The sequence below is a fragment of the Lynx canadensis genome, chromosome D3, assembly GCF_007474595.2.
Source record: "Lynx canadensis isolate LIC74 chromosome D3, mLynCan4.pri.v2, whole genome shotgun sequence".
NCBI classification, from domain to species: domain Eukaryota; kingdom Metazoa; phylum Chordata; class Mammalia; order Carnivora; family Felidae; genus Lynx; species Lynx canadensis.
The window spans coordinates 64,899,614-64,915,251 of record NC_044314.2 but is presented as its reverse complement, the minus strand read 5'-3'; the positions used below and the strand labels follow the sequence as shown (position 1 = coordinate 64,915,251).

Here is a 15,638-nt window from a genome sequence, read left to right as displayed (position 1 = left end):
CAACTTTATTTTATTTTTTAAGTAGGCTCCATGCCCAATGTGGGGATTGAACTCATGACCTTGAGATTGAGAGTCGGATGCTCTACTGAGTCACCCAGCCATCAAAAACTTTAGATAGCTCCCACTGTTAAATTTATTCACAAAGCATAGGAGGCCTTTTACAATTTAGTATTTATTCTTCCTTTCTACCTCACTGCCCATCACTCATATTAATTACAACTGTGCCTTTCCCTAGCAGGCACTGCCACCACCTCTTCTCTTCTCACCTCTTCTTTCAAGCCTTCCCTGACCCCCCAGTTGATCATCCTTGCTTTTAAGTTCCCATGGTATTCTATTTTAACTTGTTCAATATACTGAGCTTCTTAAGGGCTAAAACCATGATTTACTCCCATTATATGCCTTGAGTCTAGTAGTGGGTTTTGGTATAGAGTAGGCTTCAATACAGTGAAATTCCTGCTAATAAAAATAAAATGCCAAAGACATAGAGAAGCATTTCCCATTACTGTCCCTATTCTTTTTTTTTTTTTTTCCTTCTGAAAACACAAAAACTTCAGCACTCCAATTCCCTATATCTGGTTTAATTCTGTTATACAAAGAAATCCTGCATGCTACTTGGTTTGCTCTCCAAGCCTCTTCAGTTCACCACTGTTCCACTCATGCTCTCGGACGTCATTCCACACTAGTTGCCACATGCCTAGTGGCTCCACCTTATGTGGTATGATCTTAGCTCAGACTCTAAAATAATCTGAACTCCCACTAATTAGCACTGTTCCCTTTTACTTATCAGGAAAAACTAAAATATTTTAGCCTGAAGGAAACCTAGAAATAATCTAGTCCAACTCTTCAAGTCAAAAGAAAAGTTCTATCTTAGGTTAAAAAAACAAATCTCTGTATTTGAGTCTTAAGAGAGAAAAATCACAAATCAAATGCCTACCAGTACTTTACATGTCACAACTCTTAACCGGGCAAACTTCCATTCCCAGCATAATGACAATGTTCTTGTATCTCATCTGAATCAAATTTAGAGGAGTTAACTACTGGTAAGAAGAAAACCAAAGGTTTATTCATGGTGCCAAATTCTATGCTAATCAAAATTACTGGTAATCTTTCTCCCTCAATCCTAATTATAAAAGTCCAGATTTTAGATCCCTCAAATATTTAGAACAGGGGATGTGGGAGGAGGTGTGACCATGATGCCCATGGCATCCTCTGGTCCATGCAAGGCTTGGCTTCTGCTTCACAGGTGGGAGGGCCCTCCTCTGGGCACTCAGACTAGGGCGGGCATCCTTTTCCAGCTACTCTATCATATTAGATAGCATGGAAATTGCCTTTAAAAAATCCCAGTACCAGTAATCTTCTCAAGAATTTGACAGGGATTGTTTTGATTCAATGTTAGTTCTATGTTACCAAATACATGTAACGTGCAACATCTGTTGAGAAAATCAAATATTTTCTCTAAGGGTCAACTTGCCTCAATTAAAAAACTTTACTTTTCAGGATTTTTCTCCTAGCCTTCATATAGCTATATAAGCTAAGAACTGGAGATTTTATAAGCAAAGTAAGCTATACAAAACACAGTCTCTAAACCACAGGAAAACATATTTCATATCTAAACAATCCACTCAGGAATCTTCTGAAACATTCTGTTGTTAAACTGGAAATCACCTCCATTAAATTAAGAAGCACTAGCACTTACCTGAATACTAACTATAACTTAATGAACAGAATCTTAAAAATGTTTATACTCAAATAAGTTGGAGGTGAAAACCACCAAAGGTTTTGTTCACCAACTGTAATATAAAAAGTACACTCACATGCTGAAAGAGAATCCTTTAAGGTCACTCAAAATCAACAAAAGCCATCTGACAAGACATAACACCTTTTGGAGGTTTTTTTCTTAAATTAAAAACAAAATTTAATTTAAAACCCACCACAGGAATACCACAAACACAAAAAGGAATTAATAAGATAAACTGAGAAGATACAAAGTTACTAATGTATCAAGTCATTTTGGTTTCTTCCTTTCTCTTTCCTCATCATTCCCCACTCCTCTCCCATCAGCAACTCAATCTTAACTCCAAAACACGCACTTCCAAGCCATAGCTCAAGTCAGTCTATATGAACTATGACACCTATATGTTATCAGCCATGAACATTTTGAACCTGAATAGCAGTGACAACCCCAGAGGACTCCCCTGCTTCAAATTCCTTCCACGGGACCCACTGTGCTTTAATTAAAATCTAATTTCCTTATCTTGACCATTGTATCTCATAACTCTTATTGGACCCCCTTATTTAAGCACCATACTCCCGGGGTGCCTGGGTGGCTCAGTCAGTTTTGAGAGTCTCTCTTGGATTTTGGCTAACGTCATGACCCGTCATGATCCTAGGGTCGTGGGATGGAGCCCTGTGTCGGGCTCAGCATGGAGTCTGCCTAAGATTCTCTCTCTCCCCCTCAGTTCCTCTCCCCAGTTTGAGCTCTCTAAAACAAAATAAAACAAAACAACAAAACTCTCACCACTACCAACCTACTATCTTTTTCACCTCTGGACTTTGTGTAAGCTCTTCCCTATGACTGGAAGGCTCTTCCCTTCTCTTAATCCAAGCCTTCCCAAGACTTGCCTCTTCTCTACCCTTAGTTAACATCGTGTTTCTCTGACCACACTACATCAGGTAGGTCTCTTCTATTATATTCTCTCTGCCCAGCTGCATTTCCTTCATAGCATTTATTAATCTTGTATTTTATTTATTTTCCTAATTTTTAGTTGGTCTCTTCCACTAAAATATAAGTTCTATTATGGAAAAAGTATGTCTGCCATCCATTGTTCTCAATTTCTATCAGTGACATATAATGCTCATAAACATTTGAAAATACAAAACTAAATGTTAAGGAACATTCCAATAAAAAAGATCAGACTAGGAAACAAGGACCAGTCCTCAAATTCTGAGGAAGTCATACTGTTATAATTTTTCACTAAGGAAAATTAAAAAGCTAAGGGGCATGAAACTTTGGCCTTAAAAGCTCAATTCTGACGCCTAAATAACTAAACCACTTTATTTATCTTGTTTGGATGTGAAGAGGCATTTTTTAAAAATGTTTATTTTTTAAAGAGAAACAGAGAGAAGGCTCATGCGTGGGTCAGGGCCACAGACAGGGGGACACAGGATCCGAAGCAGGCTCCATGCTGACAACAGGGCTCGAACCCACTAACCACAAGATCATGACCTGAGCCGAAGTCAGATGCTCAACCATCTGAACCACCTGGGCGGCCCTGGGTGTGAAGAGGCATTAAACTGACTTGCTTTTGGTCAAGGCTTTACAGGATACCTCTAGTTTTTTCTGAAGGTTGAAAACACATTAAACCAAATCGGCGAATTTCAAGCTTGAAGGACAGTCCAAAGATTAAGAAAGTAAATCCAGTCAGGATCTAACCCAACCAGCATTGTGATCACCGTCTGATCACAATGAAAAACAAGAAACTAAATTACAGCAACATGCGTGGGGCAGAGAGCAAAAAGAGGGAGAAGGGAAAAACAATTAAAGCTGCAGTGTAAGCGGGAGGGCTTATTATTTGAGGGGCCTAGAACAGCAGTTAAGATTTCAATACGCGAGGAGTGGGGGTTAGGCAATCAAGGGAAGAGCCAATAGCCCCAGTTGGCTAGTGGGGCTGCACTAAAGGAAGAACAGGTACGGGAGAGGGAGGAGGACAGGCAACAAAAACATAAAGTTATGTCTGGTATCTGGGAAGACACATGTATGAAAAATGCAGAGTTGTTTTTGTTGGTAATGGGAAGCCACTGCAGCATACTCCCTTTTCTCTCTAGGAGGGAATTCAACCATTTACTCACACTTTCTCAAACAGCTGTATTAATAGTATCTGTCACCTCAAAGCAAGCACAGTGCCTTTCACATAACACGGCTTCATAAATGCCTGAAATTAATGACATAATTCACCTCCATGAGTTGGAGAATTCACTTAAACATATTAAAAATCTCATTACAGTTGGTTCTAATATTCTCTCCAACCCCTTAGATCAGAATTATACTGTGCTCAAAGTTGACTCTAATAGCCAGCATCTTTGGGGACCTGGAGATTTCACTAATCAGATTCTTGGTGCCTAGGTCTTTATTATACACTATTTGATTTATAATCACTTTCTCCCAGTTTTTAAAGTCCATTTGGTTCAGCAGTTAATCTTACAGTCATGATACCATCATGGCTTTGTTTCTTCTCTATCTTATTCCACAGAAGCAACACTTACGCATGCAGTGGGGGTTCCTTAATTATTATAGCTTTTTTTTTTTTTTCAACGTTTATTTATTTTTGGGACAGAGAGAGAGAGACAGAGCATGAACGGGGGAGGGGCAGAGAGAGAGGGAGACACAGAATTGGAAACAGGCTCCAGGCTCTGAGCCATCAGCCCAGAGCCTGACGCGGGGCTCGAACTCACGGACCGCGAGATCGCGACCTGGCTGAAGTCGGACGCTTAACCGACTGCGCCACCCAGGCGCCCCAATTATTATAGCTTTTAATGGTTAAAGCTCAGAGCAACATCTTGCCAGCGAATCTATAAAATCAGAAACATTTCATTCCAAAAAACCAGTATCAGCACCCTATCCTTTTTAAACAGATGTTCAAAAAGCAAAATGGGCAGTAAAATACCTTTTATTAAAATAAAAATTCTAGGCAATTTCTTCAGTTCAAATTTGGCATAATTCAAATAAAAGTGAGAAAATACTAAAGACAAATTAAAGCAAGTAATCAAATAAAACAATGCACTTTACTTGAAAAGGAGGATGCTTGATGCTGGGAGTCACTTTGGGGGCCTAACTTTATTTATTTATTTTGGGGGGGGGGGGGGGGGGGGCAGAGAGAGAGGGAGAGCGGATCCTTAGCAGGCTGCGTGCTGTGAGAGCAGAACCCGATTCAGGGCTTGAACTCACAAACCATGAGATCATGACCTAAAGCTGAAGTTGGTGGCTTAAAAACTGAGCCAGCCAGGAGCCCTTGGGTGCTTAACTTTAATATTAAATCATTAGACTCAGAAATATCCAAAAAGCATATCTGAAACTAAACTTGCATAGAATTAAGAAAGTGTTGCTCTAGGGGCGCCTGGGTGGCGCAGTCGGTAAAGCGTCCGACTTCAGCCAGGTCACGATCTCGCGGTCCGTGAGTTCGAGCCCCGCGTCGGGCTCTGGGCTGATGGCTCAGAGCCTGGAGCCTGTTTCCGGTTCTGTGTCTCCCTCTCTCTCTGCCCCTCCCCCGTTCATGCTCTGTCTCTCTCTGTCCCAAAAATGAATAAACGTTGAAAAAAAAAATTTAAAAAAAAAAAAAAAAAAAAAAAAAAGAAAGTGTTGCTCTAAATTTGTCCTTTAGTAAGTAACATTATAGCCTTATCCCTCCTTAGAATTTAACCAGATTGATTTCTGACCTATTAATGATCCAGCTTGGGAGTAAACTATAAAATAAAAACTTAAAAATATGTCCTAGATGAAGCCAATACACCTTATTTTAAAATTTCTGTAATTAAAAAAAAAATTCTGTAATTATAAAACAAAAGGTGTCTGGCATTAATTCAAACCTGGCACCAAGGTATCAACATATAGTTCTGATGTTTCACAGTTAAAGGTTTTGTTTCTGAACGCTCAAGCATTTTCATTTGTCGATTGTTCCAAAGGCTGCAGTCCAAGAGTTCTAAAACTGGAGCAGGGAGTTGCAAGAACCTTGAGTAGTGTGCAAAATTGAGTGTACGGACATTTTTAGGGAGGGGGGGAAAGTCACGACTACTTTGAGATTCTCAAATAAGTCTGTGGTCCAAAAAAGGTTTAAAAACAACAATAAAACATTCTGCTGTAGTAGAATAAGCCAATAGATAATATGACAAAGGGCAAAAAAAGCGTGCATTTTAACTATGCAAACCACCGTTAAACATGTTTAAAACGCATCCCCGCATTCAGTGACCCAGATCCTGACACTAGCCTTCCGTTCAGAATGCCTTCTGGAAAATAATTGGGTTCAGAATGGGATGAAACGGGTTCAATCGCCCCTCGCCGCACCCCCCTCCCCCAACTCTTCGATGGATCCCAAGCGGACAAGCCCCTGCCATTCTCGACTCTCCTCCGCGGTCGGAGTGGGCTGTGCGCCCGAGGACGCGGGCGCTCGCATACCTGGGCGCGGGCTCGATTAGCGTGGTGGTGTCCAGGTAGTGGATCTTGTAGAACTCCAGCAGGGCCGGCAAGTGGTCAAATTCCTGGTCCCCAATCTTAAAACGGCGGTTGGGCAGAGAGTTGATGATGTAGTGGGAGACCCGCGAGTTCTCGGACACGGACAGCACATAATCCCCAGGGCAGGTGGAGGAGTCGCGAACTAGGAACATACCGTGGCGCTGGCCCTGGAGCCGGGTCTGCGCCTCCTGGCGAGACACCGGCCCCATGTACCAGGCGGAGCGGTCTGAGGAGTCGAACCTGGCGGAGGACATGGTGTCGAGCCGGGGCTCTGCGGCGAGTCGGGGCGGCGGCTGCTCTCTTCTGTTCTGGACGCCTCTGCCCGACAGACGGCTTTGCGGCCAAGGAAGGGCCTCTTGGCACACCTCGAGGCGCGCTTAGAGGGCCGAGCCACCTTCCTCTCGGCTCCGGGCCCGCAGCATCCTCCGCCGCCGCCCGCCTGCTCCGGGGCCAACTTACGGAGGGAGCCGGCCCGGGGAATGCGGAGCAGAGCCCGAGGTCGGGGCGGGCGAAGCCGAGCCGCAGCGGAGGCCGCCCCGGGGTTCTCGGTCTGCCCGGAGTACCGGGGTGCCTCCAGTCACTCCTGGCCTGGAACGCGCCGACTCCGCGCCCCCCCCCCCCCACGACTCTGCACCGAAACCCGCCGCCACGCAAAGAACCGGACTCCTAAAAGCGTCGCGCCTTCGGGGCGGCTTTGCCGAGCCCGTTCCCAAGAGCCACAGCAACAAAATGGCGGACGCAGGAGAAGCGGCCGGCCACCTCCCCCTCAGCTCAGCGCACTCTCTCTGCGCACGCGTGGGCTCCGGCTCCCAGCTGCCGCCTGGGCCCACCCCTTGTCGTCGCCCGGCACGGCCAATCAGGAGCACGGTCGTGACGGTCGGGGCGTGCGCCACTCGCGGCCGCTCCCGCGTTCCGGGAGGAGGCGGGGGAGGCGGGGGAGGTGGAGGAGGCGGTGGTGGCGGCGGCCACTCCCTTCTTCCTGGGCTGCGGTGCGCCGCCGGGGGCGCTGCCGCGGCCGGCTCTCCCCGCGCTGGCAGGAAAACAGCTGGAGACTAGAGGGAGCGGCATTTCGAAAACCTGCTCTGGGAACAAAGCATTAACGTACACGCCGAATCGCTGGCCATGGAGGCGTGGCACTGAGGTGACCTGGCCGGCCTAGGGGCTCAGGGGGACCCGCCCTGAGGGATACCGATGGGCGGACAGGCCCAATGGGTCGAAGTGGTTCTGGAAGGAGATGACCGCGGGGGCTGAGGTGACCAGCAGACAGGGACGAGGTAGCCTCGACCCGAGGTGGCCCGATAGGTTAAGGGACCCAGAGTGGCCAGGAGACTCGACAGGCAGCATTGGGGGGTTGTGGAGGTTATATCGAAAGGAGTAAATGGTCTAGGAAGTCCACAGTCTGGTGCAGTGTGGCCATCATTAATTAGCGCTTGATTGATACAAGTGAAATGCAAACGCCTCCGGGCGTGGCCTGAAGACCTCATCTGCTCTGGATTCTGCAGCTTCTCTGAATCTCCCAGTCCTTGGCTGACCCTACTCCCGCCAGGACCTCCTAGCCTGTTTCCCCGCCCCGCCCTAGAATGAAATTTTAAGAGAACAGGGATCTTGTATGTCTTGTTCACTTCTGGACCTAGCACAATGTCTGGACCTGAACTGATGCTCAAATATTTATTGAATGAATGACTGTTCAGAAAAACCACCAGGTTACTGGTGCCTGATTTATTGGTAGCACCATCCCTGGAACTGGACAGACAAGAAAGCATGTCCAAAAAGGGAGACGCAGGCAACACAAACCCATACTTAGATCCCTTTGTCAATGGAATTTCATTTGGGCTGTTTGCATCCAAGTTGATCATATACTGGATTCTAGGGTGATAGGTGATATCTATCTTAGAGTAAGCTAAAGGGGAAATGTCAAGGTCTAGTGCCTTTTGTGACATAGCATAAGCAGGCTTTCATCTTCCAAAAACTGTCATGACTCAGGTACAATTTGAATAGCACAAAATTTGAAGATGACTGTTGGGATTCAAATCTTGCTCCATTGACTAGCTGGGTGACCTTGGACCAATTACTTAATCATTCTATGCCTCATATATTAAACAAGCTAATACATGTAAAGTGCTTAGAATAGTGCCTGGCACATATTAAACATCATATAAGAGCTTTTAATTATTACTATTCAGCCTCTATCTGGGCTTCTGCCTCCATAGCCTAAAGGTGTGCAGATCTTTCAATGGGTGGATGAGGGTAGGGAGAAAAATCTCCGTTTGATTTTCTAGCTACCTTTTCTTACCAGATTTTACCACTTCATCATCAGCCACTCTTTGCCCAGCCTTTATTTGGATTCTACCCTTACTTTGAAACTGACCTTTGGAAATCATCACTGATCTCCACTGAACCTAGCATTTTCTTTGATCTACCTGGCCCTATGTGTCTATACTGAAAATCTGTGGAAAGAATCCCTTTTTTTTTTATTTTATTTTTTTTTAATTTTTTTTCAACGTTTTTTATTTATTTTTGGGACAGAGAGAGACAGAGCATGAACGGGGGAGGGGCAGAGAGAGAGGGAGACACAGAATCGGAAACAGGCTCCAGGCTCTGAGCCATCAGCCCAGAGCCCGACGCGGGGCTCGAACTCGCGGACCGCGAGATCGTGACCTGGCTGAAGTCGGACGCTTAACCGACTGCGCCACCCAGGCGCCCCTAAATTTTATTTTTTTAAGCTTCTGAGCCACTAATACACTTTTTTTCTTTCTCTTTAATATACTTGTTTGTTTTCTGTTTTGTTTTTTAACTCAGAACCCTGAGATCAAGACCTGAGCTGAGATCAAGAGTCAGATACTTAACCTACTGAGCCACTCAGGTGCCCCTCTTGGTCTTTTTTGATAGCACTTTTGTCTCCAGCCTCTGTGTGTAGAAGCTCAGTGCTTAATCTCTCTACAGCCTCTCCTTTGGTAGGCTAATAATGAAGGCTTTAGGAATCACCTGTTTATTGGTGACACGGAAGCATGTATATTCTAAAAGTAGAACAGAATCTGACCACACCCTATAATTTCTACGCAAACTCTATGGTCACAGCCTAAATTCTTATCACTTTCCGTTGTGATTGTTTATAAACATCTCTCCGGTCCTAATCAGAATGTCTTGAAGGCCTCCTTTACTATTGTTTTTTGTATTCCCAGTGCCCAACACAGTGCCCAGCACATAATATATATTTAAAATAAATGGTTTTTGAATGTAGGTGGATAACGATGAGAAGAAGCCAGAGCAAAGAAGATTTATTGTAGTAAAGGTAACGTGATTTTTGTCACTGTTTCCTGTTAATTAACATAATAAATGTATTTAAAATAGGTCTTTGGACCTGAGGTTTATTTAACCCTATATCTACCCTTATGTTTTATCTTCTGTTTGGATTAAATTGTGCCTCTCAGCTTCCCCTTTTCTGTCAATAGCCATCAGTGTTTTCCTAATGCGCAGACTCAAATCTGAGTCATTTTGTACTTAACTAAATAACTCAAAAATACCTAATTTATATAGTGTTTTCCAATTCACAAAACTGTGCATAATACATTGTTTTACTCACTCCAACCAAAGTCCCATGAAATCCTTTTTTATAGATGATCCAGAAGCTCAGAGAGGTTAAGTGACTTGCTGACATAAATTATTATAAATTATATAATTTGCAAGAGGCAGAGCTGGCACTCCTGAGCCAGGTCTCCTGACTCAGAGTCAGTCTCACTTTATTGTTACACAGCTGCCTATAATTTAGTCCATTTTCTTTGTTTTGCTGATCAGGAAACTGAGGTCTTCCAATGTAAAATTTAACACCAGGAAGGAATATCAATCTTATAATACAGAGGAGTGGTTGGACTTGTCCCTCTTTTTGGATTTCAGATAGCACCATCATTCAGCTGCCAAAGTGCCATGATCCCCTCTTGAAAAATTTATATTACAGATGGATCAAAATGCCTCTCCTTTTGCTTCAAAATAGTCCCCTGGGGGATGGAGTATGGACCGGACAAAGGTGGAAATAAGAATGCCCTTGTGTTGGTAACTGTTGAAGCTAGGTAACAAGACGTGTGTTTGGGGCAGGATGGGGAGGGTGAATTATAGTATATTCTATTTTTTTATATGTATGGAATTTTTCATAATTTTTTAAAAGTGCTTTACTTTCCCTTAGTACAGCTGAGACAAGCTTTAAAACAAATTCCAGGGGCACCTGGGTGGCTCAGTCGGTTGAGTGTCTGACTTCAGCTCAGGTCATGATCTCGTGGTTTGTGGGTTCGGAGCCCCGCGTTGGGCTCTGTGCTGACAGCTCAGAGCCTGGAGCCTGCTTCAGATTTTGTGTCTCCCTCTCTCTCTGCCCCTCCCCTGCTCATGCTTTGTCTCTCTCTCTCTCTCTCTCAAAAATAAAATAAAAACATAAAAACATTTTTTTTAATTCCAAAAAATGTTTCTAAATGCTAAGATATAACAAAATGGAAGTGAATGGAGAAGCAACAAGGAAGCATTAAGAAAAAAAAAGGGAGAGGTTGCTGTAACATAAAGATTTGTGATTCTGCCAGCTTGCTCATTCCCAGGGTTTCCAGATGGCATTACACTTAGATTTTTCTTCTAAGATAATTACAATCTAGTCTCAAAGGACTGACAAAGCTTTTCAAGTACCTTGTCCAGATCCCTTACTTCCTAGCCCTGAGGCTGCCTCTGTGCAAAGGGCACAATCTTGGGACAACCTACTGTTGACTTTGTTCTCCCCTATCTGGGCAGGTCCAATCCTGATGATGGTTAAAGCCAGGTAGTCTTCCTATGTTGCTGCCTTACTGAGGACATGAGAAGAGCAAGGGTCTGTCCCTTTCTCCTGCCCTTGATTCTTTTCTATCAATGATTCTGAGAGAAGAAGAAGCTTGACCATGTAGGTATGCATACTTGATATATTTACTTCACTGACTTGATAAGGTCAGCAGTTCTCAGATGCTTTCTCCACAAGGATTGGTTGACCTGTTGAATATCTACTGCATTTCTTAACCTAATTTTTTGAGATATTTTCCTCCTATGCAATAAATTTTCTCTTATCAGTTGTTCTCAGTCACTATTCCCCCATGTTTTACACACACACACACACACACACACATACACACACATATATACATGCATTTTTTTTTTGAGAGACAGCACAAGTAGGGGAGAAGGGCAGAGGGGGAGAGGGAGAGGGAGAGAGAGAGAGAGAGAGAGAGAGAGAGAGAGAGGGAGAGGGAGAGAGAGAATCTTAAGCAGGCTCCACACTCAGCATGAAGCCCAACAAGGCTCAATCCCATGACCCTGGGATCATGACTTGAGCCAAAATCAAGAGTTGGACACTCAACTGACCGAGCCACCCAGGCAGCCCTACATGTATTTCTAAGTTTATCTCCCTAAAACAAAAAAAGGAGCTTATTAATGATTTGCTTTTTTCCCCCTCCTATTACTTTCCTACTACAATACTAATAATGTTCATATCCCCCTCACAATTTTCCATACCAAGCTATTTAAAATATCAACGTAATAATCACTTCTTTCACGGGGTGATATCTTTGAACTAGACTTAGTTGCCATATCCAGAAGCTCTATTGGCCACTATAGAAAGCACTGGCCCGAACTTATTCTAGTGTGGTTTTTATTTTTTTTAAGTTTTCTTTTCCTTTTCTTTTTTCTTTTGTAATCTCTACACCCAACATGGGGCTCGAACTCATAACCTTAGATCAAGGGTCACACACTCTTCTGACTGAGCCAGCCAGGTGCCCTTTTCTAGTGCTTTCAAGTGTGGTCATGTTCTCCTTGCCATTTTCTAACATAGTTATAATTGCTGTGTCACCTCTCTTATATAAGTCCACCTTCTTGTCATTTAGCCACTTGTGGGCTGGAAGGCAAATTTTCTTGTTTCCCCTGGATTTTAGAGCATTCTGGAATGCCATTAGTAAAATTCTGAGCAGGATGATCCTTTCACTAGAGGGCACTGATTCCCTTTCACACTTAGCTCAAAGAAACCAATTGTACTCAATTCTTTACACTGGGGGTATGTCACCAAATTTTTCCATAAATGGTCAGATAGTAAATATTTTAGGCTTTGCAGGCCAAGAGGAAAGGCAATATTATGTAGGTACTTGTGTAACAAGAGGAAAAGAATTTCCCACAAATGTTTCAAGTGAAATTCAAAATATGATAGCAATTGAGTATAACTTCTTTATACTCCAGGTATGCTAATGAGAATAATGGAATTCTTTTGTTTGGGATAATATTTTGCTTAATTAGGCTCAAAGTTAGTGTTCCCTATCATCAAATATTGAGCTATAAATGCTGATTTGTAATGATACTACATGTTTCATCTTTGAAAATGTCTCCATCCAGATGGTACTGCCAGTACTGGTGTTGGTCCATGAGCATGATTTTAATTGAGCATGTTTATTGTTGGAAGACATATATAGGATTCTGTTAGATTCTTCTGATGTTTGTCGTTTAGCTTCTTGTTAGTTACAGATTAGTCATTTCCATTTGAAGGTTAGGTGGAAGCTCCTCTGTTGCACAATGAAATGGATTTTGAAATATGGAAATTTCCACTGCACTTGACATCAAGGTCTGGCAATATTGCTTCTTCTAATTTTTGACATTACAGGAAGTATATAAAGCTGTTTTACATTATTTGTGATTCAAAACATTATTGTCAAAATGACTTTGTTACAGTACACATTTCACATATAAGCACTGCTTTGCTCTGTAATTTTAGGTTGAATTCATTGAGAAACACTATCAAGCCTGTAGCGAAAGCTAATTTCCAATTCTTCAGTAATGATGGTTTGGAATAGTTCTCTGTTCTGAAAAATTTCAATCTTGGCTCTAAGCTGAAAAAAAATTGCAGGGGCGCCTGGGTGGCGCAGTCGGTTAAGCGTCCGACTTCAGCCAGGTCACGATCTCGCGGTCCGTGAGTTCGAGCCCCGCATCAGGCTCTGGGCTGATGGCTCAGAGCCTGGAGCCCGTTTCCGATTCTGTGTCTCCCTCTCTCTCTGCCCCTCCCCCGTTCATGCTCTGTCTCTCTCTGTCCCAAAAATAAATAAACGTTGAAAAAAAAAATTAAAAAAAAAAATTGCAGTAAAATGTTACCACTGCTAAGCCATCAAAATGCTGTGTAGTAGGGCAAGTCGGGATATTCAGCTTCTATCTTTGACAAAACTTCATAGACCTGATGATGGTTAGGTACAAAAGCCTGCCCCTCAGGCCTACACTTCAAAATAAGCAGGTGAGCTGCTTTTACTTTATTTTATTTATTTATTTTTTTAAATGCTTATTTATTTATTTTGAGAGAGAGATCATGAGTGGGGAAGGGGCAGAGAGTGAAGATCCCAAGCAGCCTCTGTGCTGTCAGTGCAGAGCCCCATGTGGGGTTTGGACTCATGAACCATAAGATCTTAAATATTGGCTGCATGGGCTGCCTCTGAGCTGGGAACTGGGGTAGGTAGGTCCAACCCCACAGGCCCTTTAAGAGCTATCTCTCAGATCGCTACAATCTTATGAGTCTGGGGATGTGAGCTACACTGTTTTTCAAAGTTAGGTATTTTGGGGGCTTGTCTCTCAGGTGCAGGTCCTAAAAGTTGAGGTACCTGACATGAGGCTCCTCAGGGAAAAGCTGTGGGATTTGAGTTTTCTCCTAGTTGTGGCTTGCTGCACAGGAGTGGGGTTTATGGCAAAATTGTTTCTCAGCTTCTCTTACCTGCTTCAGTGTGGTTTTCTTCTCATTTGCCTCAAGTGTAGTTGCCATTCAACAAGCCTTTAGGTTTTTTAAAGAGGAAATCGTTCCATATGTTGCTGTAGACTCAGTAAGTCTGTGGGAGGAGGCGAGTTCAGGATCTTCCTGTACCACCATCTTGAACCAGAACCTGTCTTGTTTTTAATTGACTATTGATGATACTCCCAGTGTCTTCTAATTTTTGAGCAAGTGTTCTCACTGAATGACTAAGCGTCTAAAATGAGTGTATTTTCTCTGGACATATTTCTTTGCCTGCTACAATGAAACACAATTTAATTAGCATTAGTAAGCAGCTTTCTTTGGCTAACAAATGAGCCACTTGGAAACCTACTTTGCTTGCAACTTCATTTTCATTTGTTTTTGTGAAGAAATTCTGATGAGAAAACTCTCAAATTTTCTGACTGTTGTTTTCCTGTGAGTTGGGGACACTGTGATGACCGCTTAGTGTAAGGTGATATACGTTAGCACAGATAGAGCATCACTGTATAATAAACCCAGTGTGTTGCCATGTAATTCATTAACAAAAATCTACTGTCCACTTTGCCCTAGAAATGTGATATTCAGAATTTGCCTTTCTTCTTTTCACAATGGATGTGCACAAGCAGTAAAAACATAAAATGCTGTGCTACAATGTCAACACATGGCATTTGGAACTGTTGAGCTATAATTGTATCATGGCAATTTGTAGGGCACAGAGCTGAGCAGAGAGCAAAGAGATAAGAGTGCCATTTAGTCTCTATCCCAACAATTCAACTCTGCCATTGTAGTAGGAAAGCAGCCATAAACAACATGTGGGTTTATCCCAATGGGTATGAGTATAGAATTATTTCAATAAAACTTTATGGACCCTGAGATTTCAATTTCACCTAATTTTCATGTGTCATGAGATATCCTTCTTTTGATCCCCTCCCTGCCACCATTTAAAGATGTAAAACTATTCTTTAGCCAAAGGCCATACAAAAAGCCAGTGGGCTACATTCAGCCCATTGGACATTGTTTGCCATCTTCCATATTGAACGTGTGTGTCTTTGTCCTGTTCCCAGTGGGACCCAGGATTTTTTAGAATCACTGCCACAACTTCTATAGGCCTACTCTCCCCTGAGAAAGGCCCCTCATTACAACCTCACACCCATGATAAATAGAGTCAGTGTTTGTTTGCATCTTACTCTATCTCTACGTCTGGCCAGTGCCCTATTTCATAGCATTCAGCCCTAGACAGCCTGGCACATGATCCATGGTTACATCCCACAGCACTGTCAACATTTATCCAGATGGAGTTCCTTCATCTAGGGACAGTATTCCACCCATAACGGGGTTTTGAGCCACCAGAGTTAGGTTCTAGGACATAGAGAAAAGACCAAAAACTACCCACACCCACAACACAAAAGCTGCAGTTGACCCTTGACCAACATAGGTTTGAACTGCAGAGGTCTGCTTATACACACATGGATCTTTGTCAAAAAATACAGTACAGTACTACAGAAAATGTATTTTCTCTTCCTTAATATTTCTTAAACAATTTTTTTTTCATTTATTTATTTTTGAGAGACAGAGACAGAGTGTGAGTGGGAGAAGAGCAGAACGAGAGGGAGACACAGAATCCAAAGCAGGCTCCAGGGTCTAAGCTGTCAGCAC

At 43.0% G+C, this 15,638-nt stretch overlaps 2 protein-coding genes across 3 annotated transcripts in view; both read right to left on the bottom strand.

Moving 5' to 3' along the window:
• CRKL (CRK like proto-oncogene, adaptor protein) overlaps positions 1–8,700 on the bottom strand; it is a 39,591-nt gene extending 30,891 nt beyond the window's left edge. The window contains exon 1 of the mRNA XM_030292337.1: positions 6,170–8,700. Within this exon, the coding sequence (XP_030148197.1) occupies positions 6,170–6,480 (311 nt within the window). The 5' untranslated portion in view covers positions 6,481–8,700. The remainder of the gene's footprint in view (positions 1–6,169) is intronic.
• A 3,395-nt stretch (positions 8,701–12,095) lies between these two features.
• The window catches only part of SNAP29 (synaptosome associated protein 29), a 41,662-nt gene continuing 38,119 nt past the window's right edge, over positions 12,096–15,638 (bottom strand). Inside the window, exons 5-6 of one of the 2 annotated variants that reach the window (XR_003963929.2) lie at positions 13,968–14,079; positions 12,096–13,101 (exon numbers count right to left, since the gene is read on the bottom strand). Coding sequence is in view for 1 of the 2 variants with exons in the window: in XM_030292339.2 (XP_030148199.1) it covers positions 14,036–14,079 (44 nt within the window). In the remaining variant the exon portion in view is untranslated. Of the gene's footprint in view, positions 13,102–13,671; positions 14,080–15,638 lie in introns of those variants that run through there. The other variant, XM_030292339.2, reaches the window with a different exon arrangement.